Source organism: Serinus canaria, chromosome 14 (genome assembly GCF_022539315.1).
Source record: "Serinus canaria isolate serCan28SL12 chromosome 14, serCan2020, whole genome shotgun sequence".
Classification (NCBI taxonomy): Eukaryota; Metazoa; Chordata; class Aves; order Passeriformes; family Fringillidae; genus Serinus; species Serinus canaria.
This window is the reverse complement of record NC_066328.1, coordinates 13,273,932-13,299,402: the sequence shown is the minus strand read 5'-3', so window position 1 is coordinate 13,299,402 and position 25,471 is coordinate 13,273,932. Positions and strand designations below refer to the sequence as shown.

General features: G+C 54.3%; 4 protein-coding genes across 6 annotated transcripts; 2 read left to right on the top strand and 2 right to left on the bottom strand.

Moving 5' to 3' along the window:
- The first annotated feature begins 52 nt into the window (after window positions 1-52).
- On the top strand, window positions 53-4,658 carry PTCD1 (pentatricopeptide repeat domain 1). Its single transcript, XM_030229635.2, has 8 exons — window positions 53-669; window positions 1,210-1,350; window positions 1,540-1,758; window positions 2,080-2,181; window positions 2,499-3,251; window positions 3,488-3,604; window positions 3,921-4,103; window positions 4,330-4,658. Exons 1-8 carry the CDS (start codon window positions 211-213, stop codon window positions 4,507-4,509), a joined length of 2,154 nt encoding a protein of 717 aa, XP_030085495.2. The 5' UTR covers window positions 53-210; the 3' UTR covers window positions 4,510-4,658.
- A 480-nt stretch (window positions 4,659-5,138) lies between these two features.
- BUD31 (BUD31 homolog) lies at window positions 5,139-7,293 on the bottom strand. Of its 2 annotated transcripts, none has more exons than XM_009091798.3 (5): window positions 7,137-7,293; window positions 6,580-6,732; window positions 6,029-6,151; window positions 5,699-5,865; window positions 5,139-5,405 (listed from the first exon to the last, which is right to left on the bottom strand). In XM_009091798.3, the coding sequence occupies exons 2-5, from the start codon at window positions 6,671-6,673 to the stop codon at window positions 5,355-5,357; spliced, it is 435 nt and encodes a 144-aa protein (XP_009090046.1). In that variant the 5' UTR covers window positions 6,674-6,732; window positions 7,137-7,293; the 3' UTR covers window positions 5,139-5,354. The 2 variants fall into 2 exon arrangements, with proteins under 2 accessions (XP_009090046.1, XP_050835936.1); XM_050979979.1 differs by lacking the exon at window positions 7,137-7,293 and adding an exon at window positions 6,843-7,087.
- A 35-nt stretch (window positions 7,294-7,328) lies between these two features.
- On the top strand, window positions 7,329-15,561 carry PDAP1 (PDGFA associated protein 1). Its single transcript, XM_050979978.1, has 6 exons — window positions 7,329-7,470; window positions 10,575-10,666; window positions 12,498-12,605; window positions 12,970-13,091; window positions 13,906-14,057; window positions 14,689-15,561. Exons 1-6 carry the CDS (start codon window positions 7,461-7,463, stop codon window positions 14,745-14,747), a joined length of 543 nt encoding a protein of 180 aa, XP_050835935.1. The 5' UTR covers window positions 7,329-7,460; the 3' UTR covers window positions 14,748-15,561.
- Window positions 15,562-16,773: 1,212 nt separating this feature from the next.
- On the bottom strand, window positions 16,774-25,270 carry ARPC1B (actin related protein 2/3 complex subunit 1B). 2 transcript variants are annotated; one of them, XM_009091799.4, is made up of 10 exons: window positions 25,187-25,270; window positions 21,205-21,278; window positions 20,391-20,495; window positions 19,583-19,805; window positions 19,122-19,229; window positions 18,642-18,848; window positions 18,002-18,077; window positions 17,723-17,919; window positions 17,198-17,288; window positions 16,774-17,061 (listed from the first exon to the last, which is right to left on the bottom strand). In XM_009091799.4, the coding sequence occupies exons 2-10, from the start codon at window positions 21,266-21,268 to the stop codon at window positions 17,023-17,025; spliced, it is 1,110 nt and encodes a 369-aa protein (XP_009090047.1). In that variant the 5' UTR covers window positions 21,269-21,278; window positions 25,187-25,270; the 3' UTR covers window positions 16,774-17,022. The 2 variants fall into 2 exon arrangements, with proteins under 2 accessions (XP_009090047.1, XP_050836013.1); XM_050980056.1 differs by lacking the exon at window positions 25,187-25,270 and adding an exon at window positions 23,676-23,843.
- Between the last annotated feature and the right edge of the window lie 201 nt (window positions 25,271-25,471).

The following is a 25,471-nucleotide window of genomic DNA, read 5'->3' as shown; positions in this document are numbered from 1 at the left end:
CGCGCTCCGACCAATCAGAGACTAGCGGGGACGCGCCCCTTCCGTGCGCGCAGGCGCCGTAGGTCAGGAGCGGGGTGAGAGGGGACGGTGTGAGGGCCGGGCCGGGCCAGGCCGGGCCAGGCTGGGTCCGGGTGTTGATCCCGCTCTCGGTCCCGTTCCGCAACCGCTCCCGCTCTGCACCCGCTCGCTTTCGGGGACAGCGGGCATATCATGGGCTCCCTGCGGCTCCTCGTTCCCCGCTGGTGCCGCTACGCTTCCCCCACTGTGCTGCGGGCGCGGTGCGCAGCCCCCGGGGTTGGACCCGGGCAGGCGCCGCTCCTGTCCCGGCCCCCAGGCCAGGGCCCGCTGCCGGGCTGGAGAACGTGCAGCTCCTCCCAGGCTTCCTCCAAACTGCCCGGCAGCGACCCGAGAGAGATCAGTGCTGGCAGCTCCGCTGGAGCTGCCGCGGAGCAGAAGGATGACGATGATGATGATGAAGGTGTGGAGTTCGGGACGCTGTCTGATAAATTTTCCTCTAGGAAATATTACCACAAAACCACAGCACGCTTTCGGGATTTAAAGCTTCAAGAAGAAGGAGAAGAAGAACCAGAAAGAAAACCTCGACGTGGCCCTAAGAACACTCCATACTGGTACTTCCTACGGTGCAAGGCCCTCATCAAAGAGGACAAGGTTTGAGCCCAGCTCTTCTCTTGTTTTTAATAGAACTGATGAAAGATGCAGCTCTGACCAGCTCTCTATCACTTGGTATCTTTAGAGAAATAATTAAAATAAGAATTTCCGGTAGAATTGTAATAAAAGAGTTTGGGTTGGAAGAGACCTTAAAGATCATCCAGTTCCACCCCCTGCCATGGGCAGGGACACCTTCCACTATCCCAGGTTGCTCCAAGCCCTGTCCAACCTGGCCGTGGACACTTCAAGGGATCCAAGGGCAGCCACAGCTTCTCTGGGCAATCTGTGCTAATGGCTTGCTTCCCTCACAGTAAAGGATTTCTTCCCAATGTCTAACCTAAATCTCTCCTCTATCAGCATAAAACCATCTCCCCTGTCCTGTTATCACATGCCTTGGTCCAAAGACCCTCTCCAGCCTTATTGTGAGGAACCCCACACTTTGTAGGACTTGCACTACAATCTGCCCACAGCTGCATATATTAATACCCATTGTAGTTGATTCTCTTGCTGCCTTATGATGGATTTTTCTCATCTTTGTAGCTGGCAGAGGCTCTGGAGCTGTTTGAGGTGCAGATGCTGAAGGAGGAGCGTGTCCAGCCAGAAGAAGGCAATTACACTGTTCTCATTGGTGGCTGTGGCAGGGTTGGCTATGTGAAGAAGGCATTCAGGCTCTACAATGATGTAGGTTTAACTTCTCCTTCAAAGTATTTTCTAAGCTAGAAGCATTTCAAGCATTCAGTCACTTTGTGTCCAAAATGCCTCTGCATTAGTGTTGGCACTTTCTTAGCCTGAAACTCTTTAAACGAGTAGAAAAATTCAAGCTGTCCTTTTGCAAAAAAGCCAGTTCAAATCCTTCTTCTCTTCCTTTAGATGAAAAAACGAGGGTTAATCCCTACAGAGGCCACTTACACAGCCCTGTTCAATGCCTGTGCCGAGTCCCCATGGAAGGACTCAGGGCTGCAGAGTGCCCTGAAACTGCGGCAGCAGCTGCAGAGCAAAAACCAGGAGCTGAACCTCATCACCTACCACGCCCTGCTGAAGGTCTGTGCCCTCTGCTCAGACCTCAGGATGTGCTTGGATGTACTCAAGGTAAACTGCTTGCTTTTCTCCCATTAAACCTATTCTGTGCTGTGGTTAAAGCTCCTGCAAGTTGACATGTTGCATGGTTTTATTTCCAGCAGAGATAATTATAGATCATGTGTTTCTGTTTAATTGATCCTTGTTGTCATAGAGTGAAACTGTCTGTACCAAAGTCTAAGCTTAATTACCTAAAAGGAGGCAGCTTTGGCTTTAAAACTGGCTGGGTGTGTCCAAAACGTGTTACATCTATCCCCAGAAGATGAAGGGGTGGTATTTGACTTCATGACATAGAGTAAGCAGGAAGTTTAATGCTCTCTATGCTCTTTTCAGGAAATTGTGCAGAAGGGCCATGTCCTCACAGCTGAGACTTTCAGCTTCCTTCTCATGAGCTGCATAAAAGACAGCGAAAACGGCTTCCGATTTGCCTTGCAGGTTTGTCCTCGTGTTCTGAGAGGGGGGAGAGTGCTACTGTGTTTAACTCATCACCTGAACACCTCGAAATAGCAGTGGGGAGGTGAAATGGGAGGAGTTCAGCTCTTCCTAGCACTAGTTCTGAAAACCAGACTTTGCTCAGGACATCTCATACACTGGTAAATAACCCTGGATCATCTCACAGGGCTCTCCAGCTCAAGGTCACTGTCCTTGTCATGCTGTAAATTCACTCCTCCTCACACAGATCCCATTAACAGATGTACTTACAGGCTGCTGGAGATGCTCCTGTTATTTAATATCCAACTTCTCCTCTTCAGGTTTGGCAGCAAATGAGTAAGCTGGGAATAAAGGCTGACAGCCACACCTACAACCTGATGCTGCGCGCAGCCAGAGACTGTGGCATCGGCAATCCCGCCGTGGCCTCTAAGCTCCTGCTCAGCCCCCCTGAGAACTCACCTCAGCTAAAGCTGCCACCTGGCAGGCGGAAGGAAAAGGTGAAAAATCAGAGGAAGAAGGGATCAGAGAGTGCTGCTGTCCAGCTGGATGTGGAAGCTATGGAAAAGCAATTATTTCAGGAGAGTTCGGTGCAGCCCGAGGAACAGATCCAGCAACAAAATAAAGATGTGGCTTGGGCTGAAGCAAGACCAGCTACTCCTGACAGCTCCAGTGTCACTCACAGCAGGGCTGGAGCCTTGATGAGGAGAGCCCAGAGTGAGATAGAACAGGAACAACCACACCCAATCCAGAAGCTGCCTTTGTGCAACCTGCCCAACTTGTTGGATTCCAGGGTGGCTGACACAGCTGTGGTTTCCCTGGGGACAGTGGCCACACCATCCCACAGACTGGCTCTCATGGGGGATGTGGAGGGATTCTTGAACAAAATGAAAGAGGACAATGCAGAGCCCAACATTAAAACGTTCACATTACTGGCTGAGCTAGTGGAACCCCAAAGCCCCTCAGAATCGTCTTTGCTGGCATTGCTGGATGCTCATAAAGTAAAAGTAGATGTGACCTTCTTTAACACTTTAATGAGGAAGAGAAGTAAACTGGGAGATCTGGAGGGAGCAAAGGTGAGAAAAAAACCTCAGAACCAACCTCATCACCACCTGATGTCTCAGACCTCTCTTTTGCTGAGACCCATCTCTCTGTCCACAATAGAAACTGGGATCTCACACCATTTCACACAAGGTGGTGCTTGGGTTAATTTCTGAGTATTTATGGATTCTGTTCTCGCATGTCCAGCTCCCTGTCTGGAAAGCTACAGTAAGAATTTTTGGGAAGTGATGCCAACACTTGTATCTTGCAGAGCATGCTGCCAGCTCTGGTGAAGAGGGGACTGTCACCTAACCTGCAGACATTTTGTAACTTGGCAATTGCCTGCCACAACCAGCAGGATGGACTGCAGCTACTCTCGGATTTGAAGGTAATCAGAGAAAAATCCTCTGCTGCTTGGGGTCTGAGCTGCAGGAAGAGGGAAAGTGAACTGTTAATGCTTTTAAAAGACCTGCTGAGGTTTCTATAATGAGTGGTTTTGTTCTCTGCCCAAAAGAGCAGCTCCAGAGTAACCAGAGCTTAGGTGGTCTGTCTTAGCTGATGCTGGCACTGCACAAGCTGTTTCACAGGTCCTGTGATGAGAGCTGTGCTCCTTGTGTAAAAAGTGCCTCTCTGCCTTTTCCTTCTGCAAGTCCTGCACTAGTCAGCAGATAAACTTGTTTAACCATAGCATTTGCTCTTTCCAGAGATCTGGAATAACTCCCAACAAGTACATCTACAGCAGCCTCATTGGTGCTGCTGTGAGGCAGCTGGATTACAGTTACCTCACGGAGATCCTGCGGGACATGAGGAACCAGCAGGTGCCTCCCAATGAAGTGATCATCCGGCAGCTGGAGTTTGCAGCGCGGTACCCTCCCAAATTTGACAGGGTAAGGAGCCACGACTGGCAGGCTGTGAAGGCTTCACAAAGGACACCAGCAATGGAGGGGAATCATAAATATGATTATTTAATGTCTGCCTGAGTGTCCTTTGGGTTTCTCTGGTCTGGCTGACGATTACTTGATTGCTGTTTCTTCAGTAGCATCCTGTAGCTCCTGCAGACTGAAGTGAGCTCTCATCTAACAGAAACTTGTTCTGGTGGCTTTCTCTTTGCAGTATAAGCACAAAAACCCATACCTGGAGAAGATTGATGGTTTCCGTGGCTACTACTACCGGTGGTTAAAGGTTATGGCTGGAGAGGAGACCCCACACCCCTGGGCCAAGTACAGGACAGCAAAGCCTGGGGGGCAGGACAGAGAGGCAGAGGCTGTGCAGGAAAAGGGAGCAGGGTGCTGAAGTTTCAAGTTCCTCCAGCACAAGGAAGTGCATGACTTGTTTCTTTAAACTGGCTTGTCGTAAAGCTGCTTTGTGTATCTCCAACCCCCAGTTCTTGCAATAGGTAAATAATAAAATATTTCTTTTTGTTTTAAGGAGGAGCAAATACATTTTCAGTGAATTTCCTTCAACTGCTGAGGATTAGAGGGGCTGTAGTTTAGCAAACTCTGTGCAAAACAAGGAAGAAGCAAAATCAGATTTAGAATGGGGTTTAGCTCAGTGCTGGTTTTGTCTGTGCCCTGTCACTTGACAGGTAAGCTCTATGTCTCTAGACTTCTGGCATTCCTGAAGGGATCTGTGTATTAATTCCAGGTTACAGACCTCAGCAGAGAATTCCAGTGCAATGCAGCTTCCATCTGCACGTGGTCAGGGAAGAACTCAAGAATGTACATTTGGGAACTATTTCCTTTCTACACAGCCTTTTAAACTGACTTAGTTGAGAAAGGCTTTCTACACAGCCTTTTAAACTGACTTAGTTGAGAAAAAAACCAGAGCAGCTCACAATGTGCAGAGCAACCTTCAAGCACCCATAACACATCCAACAGGAGAAGAGGGGCACAGGAATGTTTCACCAGATGATCACAGCACTCTCTCAGGAAGGCAAGCTTTATTTTAAAATAAATGGCTACACAAAACCCTACTCCAAAGCCCCCCCATTTATGCATGATCCAGGTGATCATGCTGATGCTTTAATTTAATACAGAAATAGCCCATCACAGAAAATGGCTGTAATTGCACTCATAGTCCATTGAGGAGGAGGAGGATGTCCCTCAGAGTTCAAAAAACAAGTTTGATGGCAAAAGGCTTCACCCAGAGCAGCCTCTGCATCCACAGTGAGTGCACTCAATGATTCTGCCCTGAAAAACAAACATGAGGAGGGTGTTACAGCCAGAGCAGCAGGCTCAGACCTCCAGGCACGGAATGGCTCTGGGTGGGAAGGCTTTCCACAGTCTGGTGTTATTTCCCATATTTTTACCAACCCTAAATGAATGCCAAAGCTGACAGTAACTTCAGCACCAGCTGGACACCCATTCTACCAGCAAAGGCAGAGGAAATGACCAGGAAGAGCAGCACTACCTCGTCTGCTGTCCCCGAGCTGGGAGAAGTCAGAACAACTACTGCAGGGCAGGGGAACAAGCTGGAGACTCACCACTTCCAGCTTGCTTTTGGGGACCCTGCAGATGCAGTTGGTGCCAAAGTTGGTGTCCCGAGTCTGGATGCAGCGCAGGCAGCAGAGGTTCTCATAGCCCTGCTTCTTCCACTTGGCAATCAGGTTTTTGTCAGCATAGCCCTCCTTGATGCAGTACTCATAGAGCTCTGGGGGGAGCAGAGTCACATGTTAGCAGGAGATACCAGGTGTAGTAACCAGCAGGTAAAGCCAGGCAGCTGCCAAACCTTCCCTCCATCCTCCTCCCCCAGAAACCTGATCCCAGCAGCTCCCAGTTCAGTTCACATGGGAACACCTCCCTGCCCTCCTCACCTCTGCTGATTGCTTTCCTCTTGTAGAAGAGATCAAAGATGTAACGTGTTTTCTGGTGGTGGATCCTGAAGATGGGCCAGAGGGACTCCACTTTCCTCTTCCCTTCGTGTGGCTCTGTCTCAGCTGGGAGGGAACACAAACACCGGGTGACCAAGTGCTTCCCTCACTCACTGTGCAGTGAACTGTTCCAAGAACGTTCATAACTTTAATACATGGCAGGGATAAGACTGAGATTAATGGGAGGAGACTCAAATGAGAGAGACCTGACCTTTAGGATATAAAACCTAAAGTGGTAATAGGATGACATGACCCACACTGGGATCGGGGGTGACTTCACCCCCACAGGAACTACCACACACCCATGAGCTTCATCCCTCAACCAGCTATCACCAAACCTCTGTGCTCCATAACCCCAAAACTAGGGACCAGCATGGCCCAGGATCATCCTACAGCACCACTGGAGGCACAGACACAAAAAAGGCCCACCTGTACTCATGAAGCAGCTCTTGTGAGCTTGTTTTGGGGTCCCGTCCCTGAGAACACCCACTCACCTTCTCTCATCTTCTGGTCCAGCTCGTCCAGTGTGGGCTCGATTAGCTCCCAGCCATCCGGGGGAGGCTTCCTGCTCCTCTTCACTTTGGGCATTGCCTCGGGAACGAGAGGGCCAAAGGGCAAGGGGAACTGCCAGCACTCCCTCAGAACCACTGGGAAGAACGAAAGGAAAACAGCTGTCAGATATATTTCTCCTCAGGTTTCTCTGCCTCCTTCCCGTTTTTCACTACAAGGATAAAAAAAGGATAAAAATGAGCTTTACGGAGCTTGTGAAAAGCTCTGTAACTGCCGCACGATAAGTCAGTTTTTCTCCTCAGCAAAGCGCGGCAGCCACTCCTTCTCCGAGCTGACAACTCCGGCCAGATCCCGGTGATGCAGAGGCCGCCGGCCCGGCCCCGACAGCCCCACAGCGGAACCCGGGGCTGGCGGGCTGAGGGGAGGCCGCAGGTCCTGGTTCCGATTCCTGTGCTGACCCCGCTCCCTGTCTCTGATTCCGGTTCCTGTCCCTGGTCCCTATCCCTGTCCCTGTCTCTCTCCCGGTCCCGGTCCCGCTCACCGCCGCTCCCGTCGCGCCGCCGCCGCCGTCACCCGGGGTCCTCTCGAAGCCGCACCGCCCGTGGCCGCGCCCCCTGGGCTGCCCTGCGCGCTGCCTGAGCAAAGCGCTGCCCACCGCCCACGCCGCCGCCCCGAGAGAGGCGAGAGCCGCCGGTGGGGGACCTGTGCCGCTCCGCTACCCGGGCGGGAGCACCGGCTGAGCGGCGAGGGCGGCGGAGCGGTGGCGCTGCGGGCAGCCCAGCGGCGGGGGCCTGCGCTGGGGGCGGTTCCGGTTCCGGTTCCGGGCGCCGCTCGGGCCGGGGGGGGCCGCGCCGCCATCGCCGCGATGCCGAAAGGTGGTGGGGGCCGGGCTGGGCCGGGCGTGCCCCCGCGGGGAGCGGTGGCGGGGAGGGACACGGGGGACAGAGAGGAGAGGGCTGATGGGGTGTGTGCACCGCCCCGGCCCCAGCGCGGGCAGGGCTCGTGCTCGCCCCCGGTCGTGGAGATGCCGCGGCGGCTCCGTTCTCCCGCTCTCCCGGCCTTGGGGGAGCCTGCGGGGGTCCCTTTCCCCCTCACCGGCGGCGGACGCGGTCCCCGCGCTGCCCCCGCGGCTGTGTTTGGGCTCTGGGGAGGGTCTCGGGTTCCCTTTCCCCGTTCTCGGGGGCTCCGGGGGTGCCTCGTCCGCTCCCGGCCCCAAGAGGCGCCGCGTTCCCCCCGCCCTTCCCGGTGCCGGCCCCGCTCCGAGCCCCCCAAAGCGCCGCGGCGGCGGCAGCAGCAGCCCCTGGGGGTGCCCGCGGCACCGGGCTGGGCTCCATGTGCTCCCGCTGGGACGGGAACCGCGGCCGGCTCCCCTGGCACGGGCCGTGGGACTCACGGAGCCCCGGGGAGGGGGAACAGCCCAGCCGGGAGTACCGGGGGCTGGCGGCCATCCCGGGAGGGGGGTTCGGGGGCTCCAAAGGCGGCTCTTTGATGTGGCCCGGGCACGCCGCGGTTTGGGTGTTGCGGAGCGGGCAGGGACTTGCTACTGGCGTGATTCAGGAGCGGGGATGGGGCACGGCCGGGCTGGATCCACCCAGAACCTTCTCCTCATGCACCATCCGCATAATTGGCGCTTTCGAACTCCGGTCACACACGATAAAAGCCAGCCGGCATCATTCCTCTTCCCTGCAGTTTGCTCTGCTTTATTTCATCAGCAGTTCCCAGCCTTTAGCACCCAACTGATTCCTCGCTTAGATTTTATTGAACCATTTCGTTTTGGGTCCATTTGCACGGTGATGGGTGATGGGGCTGCAGCTTTCACATGGCTTTTGGGAAGGCAAAGAAGTGTGGTGGGTTATAACCCCATTTTTCTTATTTAAATGCCTGTAACTCAGGGTTTCCTGCTCTTCAGTTCATTGTACAGATTTCAGTGTTTGATTCAAACCTTTTGCTTTTTGGAAGAAGAGGGTCTTTGGTCGTATTCCCCCAAGTCAGTGGGAGTTGTTGGATTGGTGGCAGAAGAGTGGATTTTGGCACTCACTGTTTAATATAAAAGGCAGGGGTATAAACAAGCTACTAATAAATTTTTACAGGATTTTTTAAAATTAATTTCCTATTTTCCTCCCCTAATACTTTGATTTTAAAAATAAGAGATTCCATCAATATCATTCCATTCTCTTCCATCTAAATTCCTTAGTTAGGCTGTTTAAAGCTGAAGACAAATGTGTTTGAACGTGGGCCTGCCTGGGCACCACTGGGCTTTGCTGCAGGTGAAATCTGCAGGTGATTCTACTTGAAAAGTGCTTCACAGGCCTGGAAAAGAAGTAATATCCCTGTTTACAGATGGGGAAACTGAGGCACAGAGCTGGTCAGTGGCAGGTGTTGGACCAGCTCCCCATGTCTGATGTGAGGTTTGATCTCCCTGTGGGAGCAGAGCCCCATCCCTGCACTCTGCTGAGCTTCCTTGGGCTTCATTCTTCCATTTGCTTCTTTTTAGGCTTTTAATGTAAAATAATTTCTCTTTAGTTACTTCTCCCCCTTATCAGCAGTGTTTATTTGCAGTAATGAGCAGTTTGTGTTCCTTGGTCCTGAGCCCAGTGTGGAATTCTGGCACAGCTGGGTGAGGAGCCCTGGCCAGGCTGGGAGCACAGTTTGGATATTTGGGGGTTGGTGTGTCACAGATGTCACTGCTGTTCCATTTGGGTGATGTCATGTGCTGGGCAGTGAGGTCCTGTCTCTCCAGTAGCATTCCCATGGCAGATCTCCTTCCAGAGGGTGTCATTGTTCCCACGTGGGATGGCTGGGAGCAGACAAACAGAAAACACCTGTCTGTCTGTCTGTCTGCCTGCACCAAAGCTTTTGCTTGTGCTTAGGGTTGGAGATCCCATGAGCTTCCCCAGCTCAAGCCAGGGACAAGAATTTGGTCTCTGCACTTCCCTATCTTTTGGAAAAATATCTCAGTAGTTTCTGTAAAATTTCACAGTGAGGTTTTAGGACAGAACTAAGGCACTGTGAGAGTTTCTCTGTGCTGAGCCAGGAGAATTGGTCAGAAAATATTGGAGAAAAATCTCTAAGGCTCCCTGTGTCTCCCAGTCCAACAGCAGACAGAGAGCAGATCTCCCATGGATCCCACACAGTGCCAGGGAGGCAGGGATGATCCCTCACCCCTTCCCATCCCTGAAGGTTCCCATGTCCTTGGCAGGTGAAATGGGGAGGATGAGAGATCCAGTGTTTCCTGCTCCTTCCATGGCACTTCAGGCCTGCTGCAGTGGCAGGGAGCTGCCTTGCCAGAGTTGTTTGCTTTGTGCCAGGCTCCCTCACTCTGGGCTGAGGATTGGCTCTGTCCAACTTGCTTCCCAATTCCTTGGGCTGGAGGAACATAACCAGAGCAGTGGCTTGGGGGGAGCATTAATGACTTCAGCAGTTTATTAATCAGCAGAATTTGCAACTTGGGGCAGTGCCAGCCACACTGATTCCCCTCCTTGGTTCCTAGAGCTTGTTTTTATTTTTCCTAATAAAGCAGTAAAACTGGAGGCTCCTTTTAGGACTTCTTCAGCTCCCATTGTAATTCCCAAAGCTTTTGTCCAATTAGCTTCCTATTTTTTCCTGGCACAGTGGGAGTGGTTAAGGAGCCAAGCTTGTTGGAATGTTGGTTGTAACCACAGGAACACACTGTGATTCCTCCTGTGCAGGAAACTGGGATCTGCTGTGGGACTGAGCATCACTTGCTAGCCTGGGAAGGGAATTGGAGAGGCACAGGCAAGGAAGGGTGATATCAATAATCCAAATTCTCTGTGCATCTCACCTAAAAATCTTGGAGCATTTCACCAAGTTCACTGGGGAGTTTTGTTGTTTAGGGTCTACCAGGGGAGCTATTTTGGTTTGTCCTGTCCACACCTAAAATCCAGAGAGTGCTGCAGGAGGAGCAGACCTTTCTGGAAGTTACCACTAAACCATTTGTTATTTTTATTGTTTTGTGCAGGTAGAAAAGGAGGCCACAAAGGCCGAGCAAGGCAGTACACAAGTCCTGAGGAGATTGATGCCCAGCTCCAAGCAGAAAAGCAAAAGGCAAGGGTATGTGTTTGCTCCTTTGTGTGTTTTCTGTCCTAATTCTTGCCTTATCCAGCCTGGTTTTCACTGCTCAGGAGCAGTGGCAGCTTAGCCAAGTGCTGCAGATCATTCCAGCAGTGATCACAGCATGGTTCCCAAATATCTCCAGCTGGGGAGACTCCAGGGTGACACCCAGTCTGGTTCCTGAGGCCTGGGAGACCACCCAGTGCAGCATTGGAAGGTTAAAGGACAGGGAGCTGATTACACAGTAGCTCTGGAGATCTTTTCTCTCCATATTTTATCATTTCAGTCTCCAGTGTCAGCTCATTTTTTATCCATGTTCTGCAGCTTGGCTTTGGAGAGCAAGGGCCACATCTTGACATGTTCCTGTATATTGAAATTATTGTATTTGCCCTCTTTCTGTCATAGATTTATGGACCAAACTCCTTTGACTTCTTCCTGGACACAAGATTTTCTTTTAGCCTCTGCTTTGTAGGAAGAGATAAGAGTTTTCTGGTCTGGGGCCTCTTTTGGTTGTGTTTCTGTGCCCCAGCATTGGACTGTAACAGCTCCCCCCAGTTCCATCACAACCTAACTGCTGTCTTGAAAGCCTTGGCTACATCCTGGGGCTCTTGCTCTCTTTATTCCCAACTTATCACAGCTCTGGTGACACTGATATTTTTCTGTGACTTTGTGACAGTGCTGCCTCAGCCCAAATACACAGTTCCAGCTGAGGCCTCACAGCACTGACCACAGGAGGATAATTACACCCCATGTAGGAAATCCTGGTGAATACCTCTGAGATGACTCTCAAGCAGTTCTGAGTCACAGTGTTGAGTCCTTTTTAATGTTTTGCCCAGCTGGAACCTGAGATGATTGTTTGGTTTGCTGCTTAGCCACATATTCCAGCTTCATGTTGGATTTCTTCTTCCAAACTGTAACTCATCTTGGTTAGTTTCTGATTCCACCTTCTTGGTTTCATGCCATATTTCCAAATTCTGAAACCACTGATGAGTCTCATCCTGTTTTCCAAAATAATTCCAACTCCTACCAGTGTGATGTCATTCACAAACTGTGTAAGTGTTCTCTGCTTCCATGTTGTTAATAAAAATACTGACTGGGAGTGGAACAGAAAAGCAGGACCCACTTGAAATGTGTGTCTTGTTTCACAGCAAACCAGAGAACTGCTCTTTGAGAAGGATTGATTTTTTGTGATAATCCATATCACATAGTGGTGGTTACATCTAACACTGATACATTAAGGAAAGCTTTAAAACCCCCTACAATTAACAAAATTACTCCTCTTACTGTTCCTTGTTCATCCACTTTGCTGGTTGCTTGATGAGAGATGTTGGTAGTGTAACACAAGCTGTTCACACCCATGCTGGTTCTTTTTATGATTCAGAAATTAATTCCCAGGTTCTGACTGGTGGAAGCTGTGCTAAAAAGGCTTTAATTCCTTGGATAATAATGTTCAGGTTGATGGTTGTCAGTTTTCTCTTCTAGGTGTTTTTATTTATACACAGGATAAGCTCTAAGCTGCATCCATGGAGTTTCCAATCTGAGGTAGTGTGCACTGGAAACCCAGGCCAAAATTCTTCTGGAGAGTTTTGATTTGGGGAAAGTAAAGTCCAGTGGTGTCTTTCACAGTCATTTTCCTGTTAGAGGGAGCAGCAGAGTTGTTTGGAGGTGATGCTGTTGCTGAGGAGGAGCCCTGATTTTGTGACAGCCAGACCTTGGTGGCACAAGGCCATGTCAGGAGCACCAGTGCTCAGAGCTGACTCATCCCTCCAAAATCTCATTTAAGAGCTGGGTTTGGGGCTTTTGGTGACATACATTTCCTCTGATATTGTAGGAAGAGGAGGAACAAGAAGAAGGAGGTGAAGGAGCAACAGGGGACCCTAAAAAGGAGAAGAAATCTTTAGATTCAGATGAGAGTGATGAAGATGATGAGGATTATCAGGTACTGCATCTCAGGGCACTTAATGCACCTAATACTTGGGCTGGGGGGGAGATGCACACTCTGGATTCTGAGCAGAGCCACCTGGAGTGCATTTTTTATAGAACTACTTTAGAAACCAAAAGATGCTCACTTGACAGCATTTTGCCCTCAGGATAAGAACTTGTGAACATTTACCAATGAAATACAAAGGCAACAAGATTTTTAAAGAGGCTGAAGGTGCCTTGATTCATTAATGGCTTTACTGGCTTGTAGTAAAATCTTGCCTTGTGCTTTTGGGGTGCTTTGCAGTGTGTTTGGGGAGCTCTGGTACAAGCAGAGCTGGCTGGGAGAGCTCCTCAAGCTCCCTCTTGTTCTCGGCCCGCAGCAAAAGCGCAAAGGAGTGGAGGGGTTGATAGACATAGAGAACCCCAACCGTGTCATTCAGACAACCAAAAAGGTCACTCAGCTGGACCTGGATGGACCCAAGGAGCTCTCACGACGAGAGAGGTGAGTGTTCCCTGCTCACCCTGGAATTTCACCCTGGAGTTTGATGCAGGGAGGTGTTTCCCCTGCTCTGTGTCAGTGTTTCAGGGAGGCCCTTAAAAGGGTGTTGCTGCCTAAAGCAGGCGCTGAGCAGCAGCAATCTGGGCTCACTGTGCTTCAAAAGGTGGTTCCTTAGAAACTTCACAGGAGTTGTCTGTCCTCTGGGAGCAGCTGTGGTTATCCTGGAGCCAGGCAGCCTGCCCTGGTGCTCTGAGAGAAAGGGATTTAGGCCATTCCTTTCCTAGGGTTTTATGCCAAAAAGCAGAACAGAAATCCATTAATTAGAGGTCACTTTGGATCCACTTAAATCCTGCTGCAGAAGGTGCTCTAGTGACAGGTAGCAGTTTCCCAGATTTCAGATATTGTGAAATTTTCATCTGGCCAGATTAATTACCTGAAAACCAAAGTTTATTTTCCAGTTTCATTTAGCAATGGTGAGGTTTGGAAGGGAAGGTTTAATCTTTTTTATTTGGGATAGATTGCTTCAGCAGAAGGACATGTTTGAGGGCAAGGCTGGGAAAAACCTGTCACAGTTCTTGTGATGTGGGGCTAATTCATTTGACCTCCTTGTGTGTCCATGTCCCTACTTAGCTGAAGGAAGGTAGAAGTAATCTCTCACCTCACCCCTGTTCAAACCCTGCAAATAAACAGAACTTGTGCTTGAAAACTGGGGAAGGACCCCCAGTTTTGGGGTCTTTCCTGGTTGGAAAGCCCCACTCTGCCTGTTCCTGTGGGCTTGCCTGGATACTCTGGTGACTGGTGTGTTTCCTTTGGGCAGAGAGGAAATAGAGAAGCAAAAGGCAAAAGAAAGATACATGAAAATGCACCTAGCTGGGAAAACAGAGCAAGCCAAGGCAGACCTTGCCCGATTAGCCATCATTCGGAAGCAAAGGGAAGAAGCTGCCAGAAAGAAAGAAGAAGAAAGAAAAGGTTAGAAAATAATTTATAATTATCTCCTTCTTCTCCATGCCATGGCTGCAGTGGCACACATCCCTCATCTGAGCCTGTGTGATGTTGCTGAGTGTCATCAACTCCCCTCAGCAAAGCCAGGCTCAGCTGTTTCACTCTCATAAAGTTCTTGCTTTATGAACAAGAACTTGGACACTGGAGCAGGGAAAGAGAGAAGGGAATTGCCCTTGATCTCCATCTTGTCCCCTGCCTCCCAGGCAATGCTGGTTCCAGTTTGGGGGTTTAGCAGGCTCCTTGTGCTGGGTGATTTGTCTGCTCTGCATGTGGGGATCCAAACTGCCCAGGGAGTTCCAGCACTCCTTCCCTTCCTGGCCTTTCCCTGGGAGGTGTAAACCAGCAGTCTGAACATGGCTCCTTGGTGGCTTCCACAGAGAAATTTGGGCATCAGGGTGATTGTGGACACCTGGAGAGAGGCCAGGGATGGAAGGGAACAGCAAAAGGAGCTGTGCCTCTTACCTCTGAGAAATTGGTGGGAAGGGTGGGATTTTTCCATTACTCAGCTGGCAGGATTCTGATCCCTGGGGCTGCCAGAACTCCCCCAGTCCCTGATGTGCTCCATGAAATGATGAAACTCTGTTGTTCTCCTCCCCAGCAAAAGACGAAGCGGCCATGGCAGGTAAAAGACTGCAGTCACTATCCCTTAACAAGTAAGCACAGGCCATGCAAGAGGAGGAAACACCAGGGAACTGTGCCTGGTCCTGCCAGGAGCTCTGCCTTCCATCGCTGCCACGCAGGGCATCCTGCAGCATTGACCTCACCTCCACCTCCAAGAGACACTGACGATGTGTTTGTCCTCATCCTGGCACAGATTTCCATTTGGGGTTAGGGGCAGCTGCTCTCTGCAGTGCAGAGCTGTGCTGGACAGCAATTCCCTGTAACAGTTTGGAAACACGAATGTTTTTGCTGTTTTTAGGATCAAGAACTCGTAGACGGTGGGAAGGGGGCAGGGTGGGAGGGAGCTGTGTGGGAGGGGAGGTGCTTCAAATACTAGATTGCAAGAAAATAGATTGTGGGGTCATTTTGGGGTGGGGCATGGGGTGGGGAACTGACTTGGTATGAAATCCCAAAGGATAATGTATCTGAGGAATCCGGTTGGCAAAGAGCCCATCCAATTTTGCTGCAGGGCGTTGCAGTATAAGCTGGGAGCCTGACTTCATGGACATCTGGAGTGCCGTTCCTTCCTGGATTCATCCCTCCTTTCTTGCAGCCAGTCTCCCCTTTTCCCTCCTCTTCATTTTCTTTTTCTCCTCCTTAGTAGGGATAGTGCCAGTTTTTAACCACATCATCCTTTGTTTAAAGGAGAAAAATAAACAACATTTATTGTGTCAGATCCAGATGGAAAAAAAAAGAAACAAAAAGAAAAAAAAAAAAAAAAAAAAAAAAAAAAAAAACCCAAACTTGATCAAGTTTAAAAACCACCAAGAGAACTTGTATATTTGGCTGATTAAACTGTAAGTTATCAGAACTGCTGTGGCCTCGTGTGTGTGTGAAGGGCACAGCTGGGGGGTCCTGGGGGAGGCTCAGCTGCACTTGGGGGCTGCTGGTTGTGGTGTGGGGTTTGACAGGACACACAGCCTGAGGGAAAAAGCTTTTCCTCATTCTGATGGATGTCTTGCACAATCTGTTTACCACGGTGGAGGAAACAATTACCCTCAGGCCATGTCTGGCCTGGTCCCCTGTCAGCAGGGCAGTCACTGCACTGTCACCTCTCAGCTGTCTCTGGAGGGGAGAGGCTCCAGCCTGCTGTGCCCCAGGGGGTCTGGGAGCCCTGCTGCCAGCCTGGTCAGGGACACCAGTGCTTCCCAGGCTTCCCAAAGGCTGCACAGCCAGGGCTTGGGGCACTGGAAGTCACTGGGAGAGGGGTTGCAGCTATGGGTGACAAATGGAATTTGTTCCGTGTCACCCTTGCCATGCCTGGCTGTGGGGACTTTGGGCACAAGGGTGTGACACAGGACTGCCCCAGGTACTGTCACCATGAGCTGCTGGCTCAAACCACAGCTCAGACCAAGCCAAGATTTGGGATAGGAAATGCTCTCAGGCAGCTGTGGAAGATGAGCAAGTGCTGGCAGGAGAGGTGCCTGTGCTGTCAGCTCCAGGAGGGAGGAGCTGATGTGGTGGGGACAGCCTGACATGGGACATTTGGGTGATCCTTGGAGCACAGGGAGATGGATAGGGCAGGACAGGAGCCACAGGGGGAGAGGGTTGAGGATTGTGAACACCTGGAAATGGGTGGAAAAATCTTCTCCAAGTAACAGCTCGCACTAACTGGGGGCTGGAGCAGAGCTCAAATGTCATTGTCCCTCTGGCAGGCAGTGCTCCCTTCCCAGGCCATGGGAAGGTGCAGGATTAGCTGGGCAGCCCAAGGTCTCTGAGCTGGCTCCAGGTTTGGGAATTGCCCACCTGACAGGACTTTACCAGGGAACTCAGAGAATTGAAAACCTGTGCTCCCTGACCACTTCCATCCTCTGCCCTCCATTTCCCTAACACCAATCCTGACTTGAAATGGTGCTGAAAATGAACAGAAAAGTGACATTCCCCTGATCCCCACAATCCCAATTCCCCCTCAGCACTGGTGGCAGAAAGGATTTGATCACCCATGGTGAGATGTGGCACAGCTCTGCCCTGATCACACCTGTGTTTGCATTGAACTTGTTCTAAAAAAGTGCAAAAAAAACCATTTTGATTTATTCAGGAAAATCCTTTATTTGCTATTTCTCCAAGCAATGTATGACCAGCATCGAGAAGGATGGTAACAAAAATAGTAAGAAAACTGGAGGGCTTTTTTCTGGAAGCAGCCACCAGGGCTGGCTGGCAGCAGGGACAGGCACTGGTGGCATTGTGGCACGGGTGGGGGTGGCAGAGGGCAGCAGGCAGGGGGCAGAGCAGGGGCAGCTGGAAGCAGGGATTGCCTTCCTGGGTGGCTCCTTCATTTGATCTTGAGATCCTTCAGCGCTGACTCCAGGCTCTGGAATGAAACAGGAGGGTGTGCAGCAGCTCATGGCCTCCCAGAGAAACTGGAGGTGGCTGGGGAGCTGAAGGGGGGAACAGGGATGGTTCAGCGCTGGTACTCCCAGCCTGAGGGGTCCATGGGGGCTCCTTACCTTGACATCCCAGATGCTCATGCCCCCGTCCATCCCCGTGGTACAGAACTGGGAGCACTTGTCCTTCCCACCAGTCAGCACTGAGATCTGGCTGTGGGTGCAAAGAGGGAGCAGGAATCAGTCCCAGGGCTGGGCCCTTAGGGGTGGGAATGGGGCTGGACCCCTTCACCTTCCCCACAGTGCAGGAAGGCATTGGGGATAGACAGGGATACTTGGGGATACCCAGGGATGCTCCAAGGATGCTCCAGGACTGTCACAGCTTTTGGGACCTCTCTATCTCCCCTTCCCACATGCAAGGACTCTTTGGGGATACCCTGGGAAACTCAGGGATACCCGGGGCTGTCACAGCTCCTGGTGCTGGAGTCTCAGTCTCTCCCTCCCACTTGCAGGGATGCCCAGGGACATTCTGGGGATATCCAAGGATGCTCCAGGGCTGTCCCAGCTCCTGGGCTGGACAGCAGCACACCCAGGAGATGCTCAGGGATCATCAACCCCGAGGTGACCCCAAGCCTGCCCAGTCCCCACCTGATGCTGTTCTTGTGCAGGGTGTCCAGGCTGGCGTTGGCCGTGTCCGAGCTCGCTTTCTTGTCCAGGTTCTGGAAGCGCTCGCGGGCGGTGAGGCCGCGCTGGGAGCTCTGCTTGGGGACGTCCAGCTTCCCCCCGAAGGTCAGGGCACCCTGGCTCTCCTCGTAGGTGAACAGCATCGGGCAGCAATCATGGCCCTGGGGAACAAACCTGCCCTGCTCAGCACTCCCCAGCCAGCTCCAGCCACAGCCCCCAGCCCATGTCCCTGCCCGGACTCACCGCGGCCACCAGGCTGTTCTCGGTGATGAAGGTGACAGCCAGCAGGGGCAGCGTCTCGGTGCACAGGGAGGCAACGCTGCGAGGTGTGAAACACGAGCTGAGCTTCAGCCTCAGTGCTGAGACTGGCACAGCTCATCACACGGGGGGAACCCACAAGGGGAGACACCACCTCCTCCACCCGCGGTGATCTGGGGACATTCCAGGGGTGTCCCAGGTCCTGGGGCTGAGCTTTCTGTGTCCTACACCCGTGTACAGGGCTGCTCAGGGGATAGCCAGGGATGGTCAGAGATGCCCAGTGATGGTCATAGATACACAGAGATACCCAGGGCTGCTCCAGGGCTAACCCAGTTCCTGAGGCTGAGCCCCTCTACCTCCCTCAGCCAAGTACAGAGATGCTCAGAGGATACTCTTAGATACCCAGGGATGTTCCAGGGATATTCTAGGGCTACTCCAGCTCCTGAGGCTGAACCCTTCCATCTCCCACAACCACATGCAGGGGCACTCTGGGATTGCTCTTGGCCCAACCCAACCCAGATACCTCCATCCCCATGTTGGTTTGGGGGTCAAGCCCTGCTGCCACCCCCAGCACAGCCTCCCCCCCAGTCTCCCCGAGCCCCCTCCTGTCCCCAGCCCTGCTTACGCCATCTTCTTGCCCGCGTCGGCGAGGCACAGGGTGCTGTCATGGCTGACCCAGGCCACGCGGGAGCCGCTGGCCGAGAAGCAGATGCTGTGCACCCACCCACAGCTGCTGCTGGACTCAAACATCAGCTCCCCAAAGGGCATCTTGGAGCCCCAGGGCGTGGGGCTGGGCCGCTCCTCCACCTCCTTGATGTAGGCCGAGAAGATCCTGGGAGGAGGAGAGCCTTGCATGTGTCCCTGGATGCAGGACCTGTGCCACCTCCATCTCTGCCCCTTGCCTCAATTGTGTGACTCAGTTTCCCTGGCAGAGCCTGTGGGGTGCCCCCTACCTCCCATGGGTGCTGTACCCCTGGGATGATCCCCAGACCTCCCTGCATCTCCCTTGTGCTCCATTTCCTGCTGGGGTGAAGCCTGCCCCTCAACCCTTCCTTGGGGATCCCTCTTCATCAGGCCCCCCAGTCACCCAGCCCCTGCCCCTCACCTGCACTTGAAGTCACAGGAGCCAGCGGCCAGGAGGACATTGTTGGGGTGCCAGTCCAGGCTGAGCACTGTCGAGCGGATGGGCTTCTTGATGTGCTTGCAAACCCACCTGTGTGGAGAGGGGGTGGCAGCAGAGGGGCAGCATCACCATCCCCAGAGACCCCCTGGGATTTTGGGGAGTTGGCTGATGTTGGTCAGGGCTCCAAGTGCACCAGGAACTGCCCTGGGCCACCATCCTGCAGTAGCAGCTTGGGCATGGGGAGTCCATCCCTCGATTTCCCCATCTGTCTCCGCCTCCAGCTCCTCCAGTCTCTTATTTCCCTATCCGTCCATCCATCCATCCGTCCGTCCGTCCGTCCGTCCGTCCATCCATCCATCCATCCATCCATCCATCCATCCATCCATCCATCCACCCACCCACCCCCTCCTCTCCCCTCAGGACAGACCCACTCAGATCCTCACCAGTCATTCTCCTGCTCGAAGTAGCAGATGGAGATGAGGCGGGAGCCGCTGCCCACGGCGAATTTGTTCTCCCTGGGGGACCACTTGACGCAGCGGGCGGCGCGGTTGATGCGCAGGATCACCAGCGTGGGCTTCCAGACGTTGCCCTTGAGGGTCCACACGTAGGCGTTGCGGTCGGTCCCGCACGTCACCAGCCGGTTGCTCTCGGGGGCCCAGTCGATGCCTGGAAGGCAGAGGGAGATGATGGTGGCCCATGGTGGCCCAGGGAGCCCCAGGAATGGCAATGGTGGCACTCAGGGCTGGGGGGTGTCTGAAGGCGGGGTTGTTCTGGGTGGTCTCTGCTCCACAGCTCCTCTTTGCCCCACACCATCCTTCCCACCTACAAAGCATTCCATGTCAACCCATCCCACCCCATCTCTCTCATCCATCCAACTCATTCCATCCCATCCCTTCCCATGCCTCCCACACCATTCCATTCCATCCCAACCCATCTCTCCTGTATATCCATCACCCATCCGTCCCTCATTCCACCCTACCCCATCCATCCCACATCACCCCAATCCATCTCTCCCCATTTCTCCCATCCATCCCTGTCCCTTCCCATCCCTCTCTCCCTCCTTCCCTCCACCTCATCCCTCTCCATCTCTCCCATCCCATCCATCCCACCCCTTCAGCTGGACTCAATCTGCTCCATTCTCCTCCACCCCTGCACAACCCCCATCCACTGGTTGCCAGCACCACAAGCAGGGCTGGGAGCAGCTCTGGGACACCATCCATGTCCCTGTCCCCTCTGCCAGCCAGGACTCACCTGTCACCTGCCCGTTGTGCTCCTTCAGCTCGTGGACTTTGCTCCACTTGGCCCCATCCTTGCGGTAGATGTGAACCTCGTGGTTGTTGGGACACAGGGCGATCTCTGGGGGTGACAGTGGCCAGGACAAAGCCCTCCCCTGGGTCACAGGCTCCACAGGGCCAACCAGTACCCACCCCGCCCCCCCCTTCCTGGGCCCCAGGTCCCCACTGAGCCCCAGCTACCTTGGGTGGGGGGGTCCCACCAAGCCCCCCAGCCCTGCTCCTGCACTGCCCTGATGCTGCAAATTGTCCCTGTGGGAAGGGAGAACCCCAGACCCCCTAGCCCAGGGTCATCCCTTCCCTACAGCGTGGTCCCTTGGAGCTGGTGGGCTGAGACAGGACAGGGTGGGAGAGGATGGGATGGAACAGGACGGCTGGGGGTGCACAGCTCCCAAATCCAGCCCCATCCAGCCCCGCCTGCCCGGCGCTGGGCCGCAGCACAGAAAGCTCTTTTTGTTCTCCCACATCCCCCGGGCCGTGCTCGGGAAATGCCATCGCCCGTGAATCACCCGACTCCGCTCCGCGTCCCTCCCTCCCTGCCGCTGCCTCGGGGCCGGCCGCTGCTCTGGCACCCCCGTGCCAGGCTCTGTCCCACACTGGCACCGGGGGACACCGGGATGTGCTGTCCCAGCCCCCAAACCTGCCCGTGGCAGGATCTGCTTCCCCAAACCCAGCCCTGCCCCGCCCCGGAGCATTGCCCGCCACGGGGATGTTGAGCCAGGACACTGTCTGGGGATCCCTCGGGAATTTCGGGGTGCCCCAGGTGTACTCACGGGTGCGGTCCTTGTTCCAGGCATGGCAGCTGATGGGCTCCAGCAGGAAGCTGTGGTAGGCCATGGCTCACGGGCTGGGGACAGGGAGAGACCCCCAGGCTGTCAGGACACGCTGCTGCAGCCCCAGGGATGAGACCCCAGCCCCACAGAATGATCCTTCCCACTGGGATCAGTCCTGTGTTGTAGCCCACCATGTCTCTCCTCAGCAGGGGAGAGGGTTTTCCTGAGGATTTCCAAGCTCAGAAACTGTCCGTTTCCAGGAACTTCCAAACTCTGCTGTCATCCTGCTCCAGCTGGCTGGAACGTGCAGGGCAGGAGCTCCCCGGGCACACAGGGACCCTGGTGCCAGCAGCCCCATGTGCATCCCTGGGGTCCCACCACAGCCAGCACCTCCTCTCTCCACCCCAGCAGGGCCAGATCCACTCCCTCCTTCCACACCTCTCACTTAGGAAGAGCCAAAGCCCCGCGGAGGCACTTCCATCCCATCAGGGCTCAGCCCTCAGGACTGATCCCTGCTCCTGGCTGAACTCCCACCATTCCTGCTGGTCCCCAGCTGCCATGGGACGGAGCAGTTTGCCCCAAAAGCCCCTCCAGGTGCCACGGGAGCAGGAAGGGCTCCAAGCAGCATCACAGCCCCTTGGCCATCCAGCCCAGGGAGGCAGGGATGGAGGGAAACACCTCGCCAGGGCGTGGCTGGCTACGGGAATTACTCACAGCCTGCTCTCGGCTATTTTGGGAACTCCTTGAACACGTCCCGTTTTCTTTGGCAGCTAAAAACGTTACAGGGGAAGGGAAAAAAGTCCCTCCTAGCAAAGCTCCATCCCTGGGCTGGGGAAAAGAAAATCTGAGGAGCTCCATCAGCTACCTTCTTCATGTGGAGGAATTCCAGGGCTGATGCAGGACAGCCCTGCTGTCACACAGCCCCTGGGCAAGGACAGGGGATTGGATGAGGAGGCAGCTGCCCTATCCAGCCCCACCGATGCCCTGGGATGCAGCACAGGGTGTCCCAAGAGGGAACAAAGCTGCTGCTGCCACCACGGGCCTCTCCCTCGAGCCTTGAGGATGGAGCAGCACCACGAGGGATGGACAAAACCATCAGCGACAGCACATTGCAAGAGATCAGGAGAGGAAAAAAGTGCGAAAAAGGGATTTGGCTGAAATGGGCACCCGGCTCCAAGGGCTCCCTGCAGGAGGGATGGGAGGCAGGACACACCGAGGTGCGCTCTGGCTGCGACACTAAGAAAACAGCAAAACTTCTACTTTTTCCACGTGGTTTGGAAGCTCAGAGGCATTAACCCTCCTCGCTGGGGTCCCTGCTGCTCCCTTGCTGAGTGCCACCCCGAAGGGACGAGCGCAGCCTTTGCAGACACGGGAAGGAGCAGGGGCTGCGAGGCCCGGGCCGCTCCCGGCAGCGGGCGGTGTTTTTATTTCCCCTCGGTCCCTTTAGAGCCAGGTCCCCGCTGGTGCCTCGCTGGCTGAGTCCTGCCCCGCTCTGGAGTGACCCCCGGGGGCTCGGCAGCCCCTTCCCCAGCTGGGAAGAGCATCAGAGGAGCTGTGGTTACATCCCCCACCGCACCCCCCCCCAAACCAGGGGCTCTTGAGGGAGGAAAATGGGAATTTTCCGAAGGCCAGACAGGGCGGGATTGGGAGCTGGAACAGTTCCGTTATCTCCCCGGCCAGTCCAAGCAGCTCGGAAACATCCTCGGAGGAGATAACCAAACCTTGGCAGAGCCGAGGGCCGGGGGCTCCTCCCAGTCCCGGGAGGAAGCCACACACCAGAAGAGCTGGAGTTGGGGTTTTTACGAGCCTGGCGGGGTGGCGGGAGGAGGGTTTGCACCCAGTGAGGATCCTGCTGGGAGCTGGGACCCTCTGAAACTCTTCCCGGACACTGTGGTGGACCCCTGCACCACCAAGACACCAACACCGACCCCGGAGCCCCTCTGCTCCCTGCGGCAGCTGAAGGTGGCACCCCACGCTCCTGCCAGCCAGGCTGGGGACACCCGTCCTCAGTGCTGGCGGGGTACCCCACGAGCCTGGTGGCCTGAGGGGACACCGCCGTCCCAGGCCAAGGAGGGCGGCTCTGACCCTCCTCTTCCTCGCACCGGGCGAAGCGGGAAGCAGCTGATGCCCGAGGAGGGGAGGACACATTGCGGCAGCTCTGTCTCTGCCGGCACCAACCCCGGGGGGACCCCCACAGGAGGACTCTTTCCATCCCCCCCCCCTCCAGAACTGTCAGACCGCCGGCAAGATAAAAAACCCTCCAACTTGCTGACAAAGCTGGGAAAAAACCCCAAAACATCCGAAACGCAGCGACAGCGATAGTCGCAGGGGTCAAGGGGCTGCTGCACCCCCTTGACCCCAGCCCGGGCGGACCCCCTTAGCCCCGAGCAGGGTGTGAGCGCCAGGAGCGGTGACAGCCACAGCCCCACGGGACAGCCCCGGCTCCCGGCGGGCGGCAGAACCCTCCTTACCTTGCCGGGCAGCGCAGGCTGGGCTCGGTTCCTGGGCGGCGGGGCTCGTTCATGGACTCTGGGCAGTCGACACGAACGGAGCCCGGAGCGAGCGGCGGGAGCTGTGCCTGCCCCGCCGAGGCAGCCCGACTTCCCTTTTCCTCTCCGAGAAATGCAACCACTTCCTTACGTGGGCGTTGGGGGAGCGGAGCAGCTCTGCGGCCGCCCTGCCCCTGTGCCTGCGGCCAGGCCGCTCCGGCACCGCCGCACGTGGAAGGGCCCCGGCCCCGGGATGCTCCCGGCCACTCGCTGGGACGTGGGCAGCTCGCCCTGGGTGCTCCAGGGAAGGATCCCCGCCGGCTCCCTCTGGCAGCGGGTGTTGTTCACCCCCGGCCCCTGATGAGTTTTCAGAGGAATGGGGACTCCCCGATGCCGGTGCTGGCCCCCGCCAGGGAACAGCCGTGCCCGGAGCCCACCCGGGGTGAGACTCCCGTCGGCATCGCCTCCCACGGCCGGGGAGAGCCGCAGGAGCCCGCGGAGCCGGGATCCGGCCGCCCTCGGCAGCAGCTGCTGCTGGTTCCTGCATCCCACAGAGCCGGGCGGGACCCAGTGCCAGGCTGGCTGCGGTCACCATGCCTGTACCCCCACGCAGCAGACATCCAGCCCTCTGGTTTTATCACCTCCGGCTTCAGAGTAACTAATGTTTATCCCTTTCCCGCCTGGATGCACTCATGCCTTCCCTCCTGGGCAAAGGGACGCACTCACTCACCCCTTCCCCCTCTGCTACCCCCCAGAGCCGCTGACTGCAAGAAATGAAACACTCATTATTTCATGTTTAGAAGGGAGAGGAAATTGTAAAGCCGAGCCTGACTGCCAGGGGAGAAGGTGGGAGACACAAGGAAACCAGAGAAGGATCCAGCTCTGTGATGGAGAACAGTGGCTGCCACTCAGGGCTGATCTTTCACAGTAACAGAGCTGAGAAACGAGCAGGGTGTGAAGCAATTCTGGTTCCAGAGGAAGTGGTAAATTTAGTCATTGGGGTTTTTTTAAGACACTTTTGCATTTTCAGCAGAAATGACAACTTTCAGCTTTGTAAAGCAATGCCATGAGCCAGCTAATCCCCTCAGAGTACAGCAAGGCAGCAACACAGGGAGGAGGAGTGCACCCTGTGAAGAAAGTTGTGTGCAAATGCCTCCATGAGCTCCTGAGGCTCAGAGCTGAACTGAAACTTGGTCTGGGGACAAAGATCAGCACAGAAGCCAGACCACACTGACACCTCTGGCTGCAGCTTCCTTTGCCCACCAGTTGTTATAAATACAGGATTTCAGGGGTTGAGAGCTCAGCTCTAACAGGACACAGAATCCCAGAACCACTGACGGTGGAAAAAAACCTCCAACTTCATCAACTCCAACCTGTGACAAATCCCCACCTTGCCAACCAGCTCAGAGCACCGAGTGTCATGTCCAGTTGTTCCTTGAACACCTTCAGGGATGGTGATTCCATGGAATCACCACAAAGTTCCATAGACTTACCACAAGATTTGCTTTTAATTTGTCTTTCCCAGACGTGGCTCAGCAGATTTTTGTCTCACCTTCCACAGAGAGCTTTCTATCCTGTGCCCCAGGCACTGACCTGGGAGCAGGTTTGGGACCAATCCCAAAGGCAACAACAAATAATCTTGGTCACTCACCTTTGGAAAAATGTCACCCACTGAGCAGACAACAAAAAAAGACATTCAGGTTAATTTGCTGTTGTTATAGATTAAATGCAAGGCACACAGAATGAAGAGAAGTAGGATAAAATCATTCATCCTCCAA

Excerpts from the sequence above, each read along its gene's own strand:
- PTCD1 (XM_030229635.2), top strand. The coding sequence starts at position 211 with ATGGGCTCCCTGCGGCTCCTCGTTCCCCGCTGGTGCCGCTACGCTTCC. Across the intron at positions 2,182-2,498 it reads GCTTCCGATTTGCCTTGCAG|GTTTGGCAGCAAATGAGTAA; the intron begins GTTTGTCCTCGT and ends TCTCCTCTTCAG. Across the intron at positions 3,605-3,920 it reads AGCTACTCTCGGATTTGAAG|AGATCTGGAATAACTCCCAA; the intron begins GTAATCAGAGAA and ends TGCTCTTTCCAG.
- BUD31 (XM_009091798.3), bottom strand. The coding sequence starts at position 6,673 with ATGCCCAAAGTGAAGAGGAGCAGGAAGCCTCCCCCGGATGGCTGGGAG. Across the intron at positions 6,152-6,579 it reads GGACCAGAAGATGAGAGAAG|CTGAGACAGAGCCACACGAA; the intron begins GTGAGTGGGTGT and ends GTTCCCTCCCAG. Across the intron at positions 5,406-5,698 it reads CCAAAAGCAAGCTGGAAGTG|GGCAGAATCATTGAGTGCAC; the intron begins GTGAGTCTCCAG and ends TTTGTTTTTCAG.
- ARPC1B (XM_009091799.4), bottom strand. The coding sequence starts at position 21,268 with ATGGCCTACCACAGCTTCCTGCTGGAGCCCATCAGCTGCCATGCCTGG. Across the intron at positions 18,849-19,121 it reads TCCTGTGACTTCAAGTGCAG|GATCTTCTCGGCCTACATCA; the intron begins GTGAGGGGCAGG and ends TCCTCCTCCCAG. Across the intron at positions 17,289-17,722 it reads CTGCACAAGAACAGCATCAG|CCAGATCTCAGTGCTGACTG; the intron begins GTGGGGACTGGG and ends TTGCACCCACAG.
- PDAP1 (XM_050979978.1), top strand. Across the intron at positions 13,092-13,905 it reads GAGCTCTCACGACGAGAGAG|AGAGGAAATAGAGAAGCAAA; the intron begins GTGAGTGTTCCC and ends TCCTTTGGGCAG. Across the intron at positions 14,058-14,688 it reads GAAAGAAGAAGAAAGAAAAG|CAAAAGACGAAGCGGCCATG; the intron begins GTTAGAAAATAA and ends TCTCCTCCCCAG.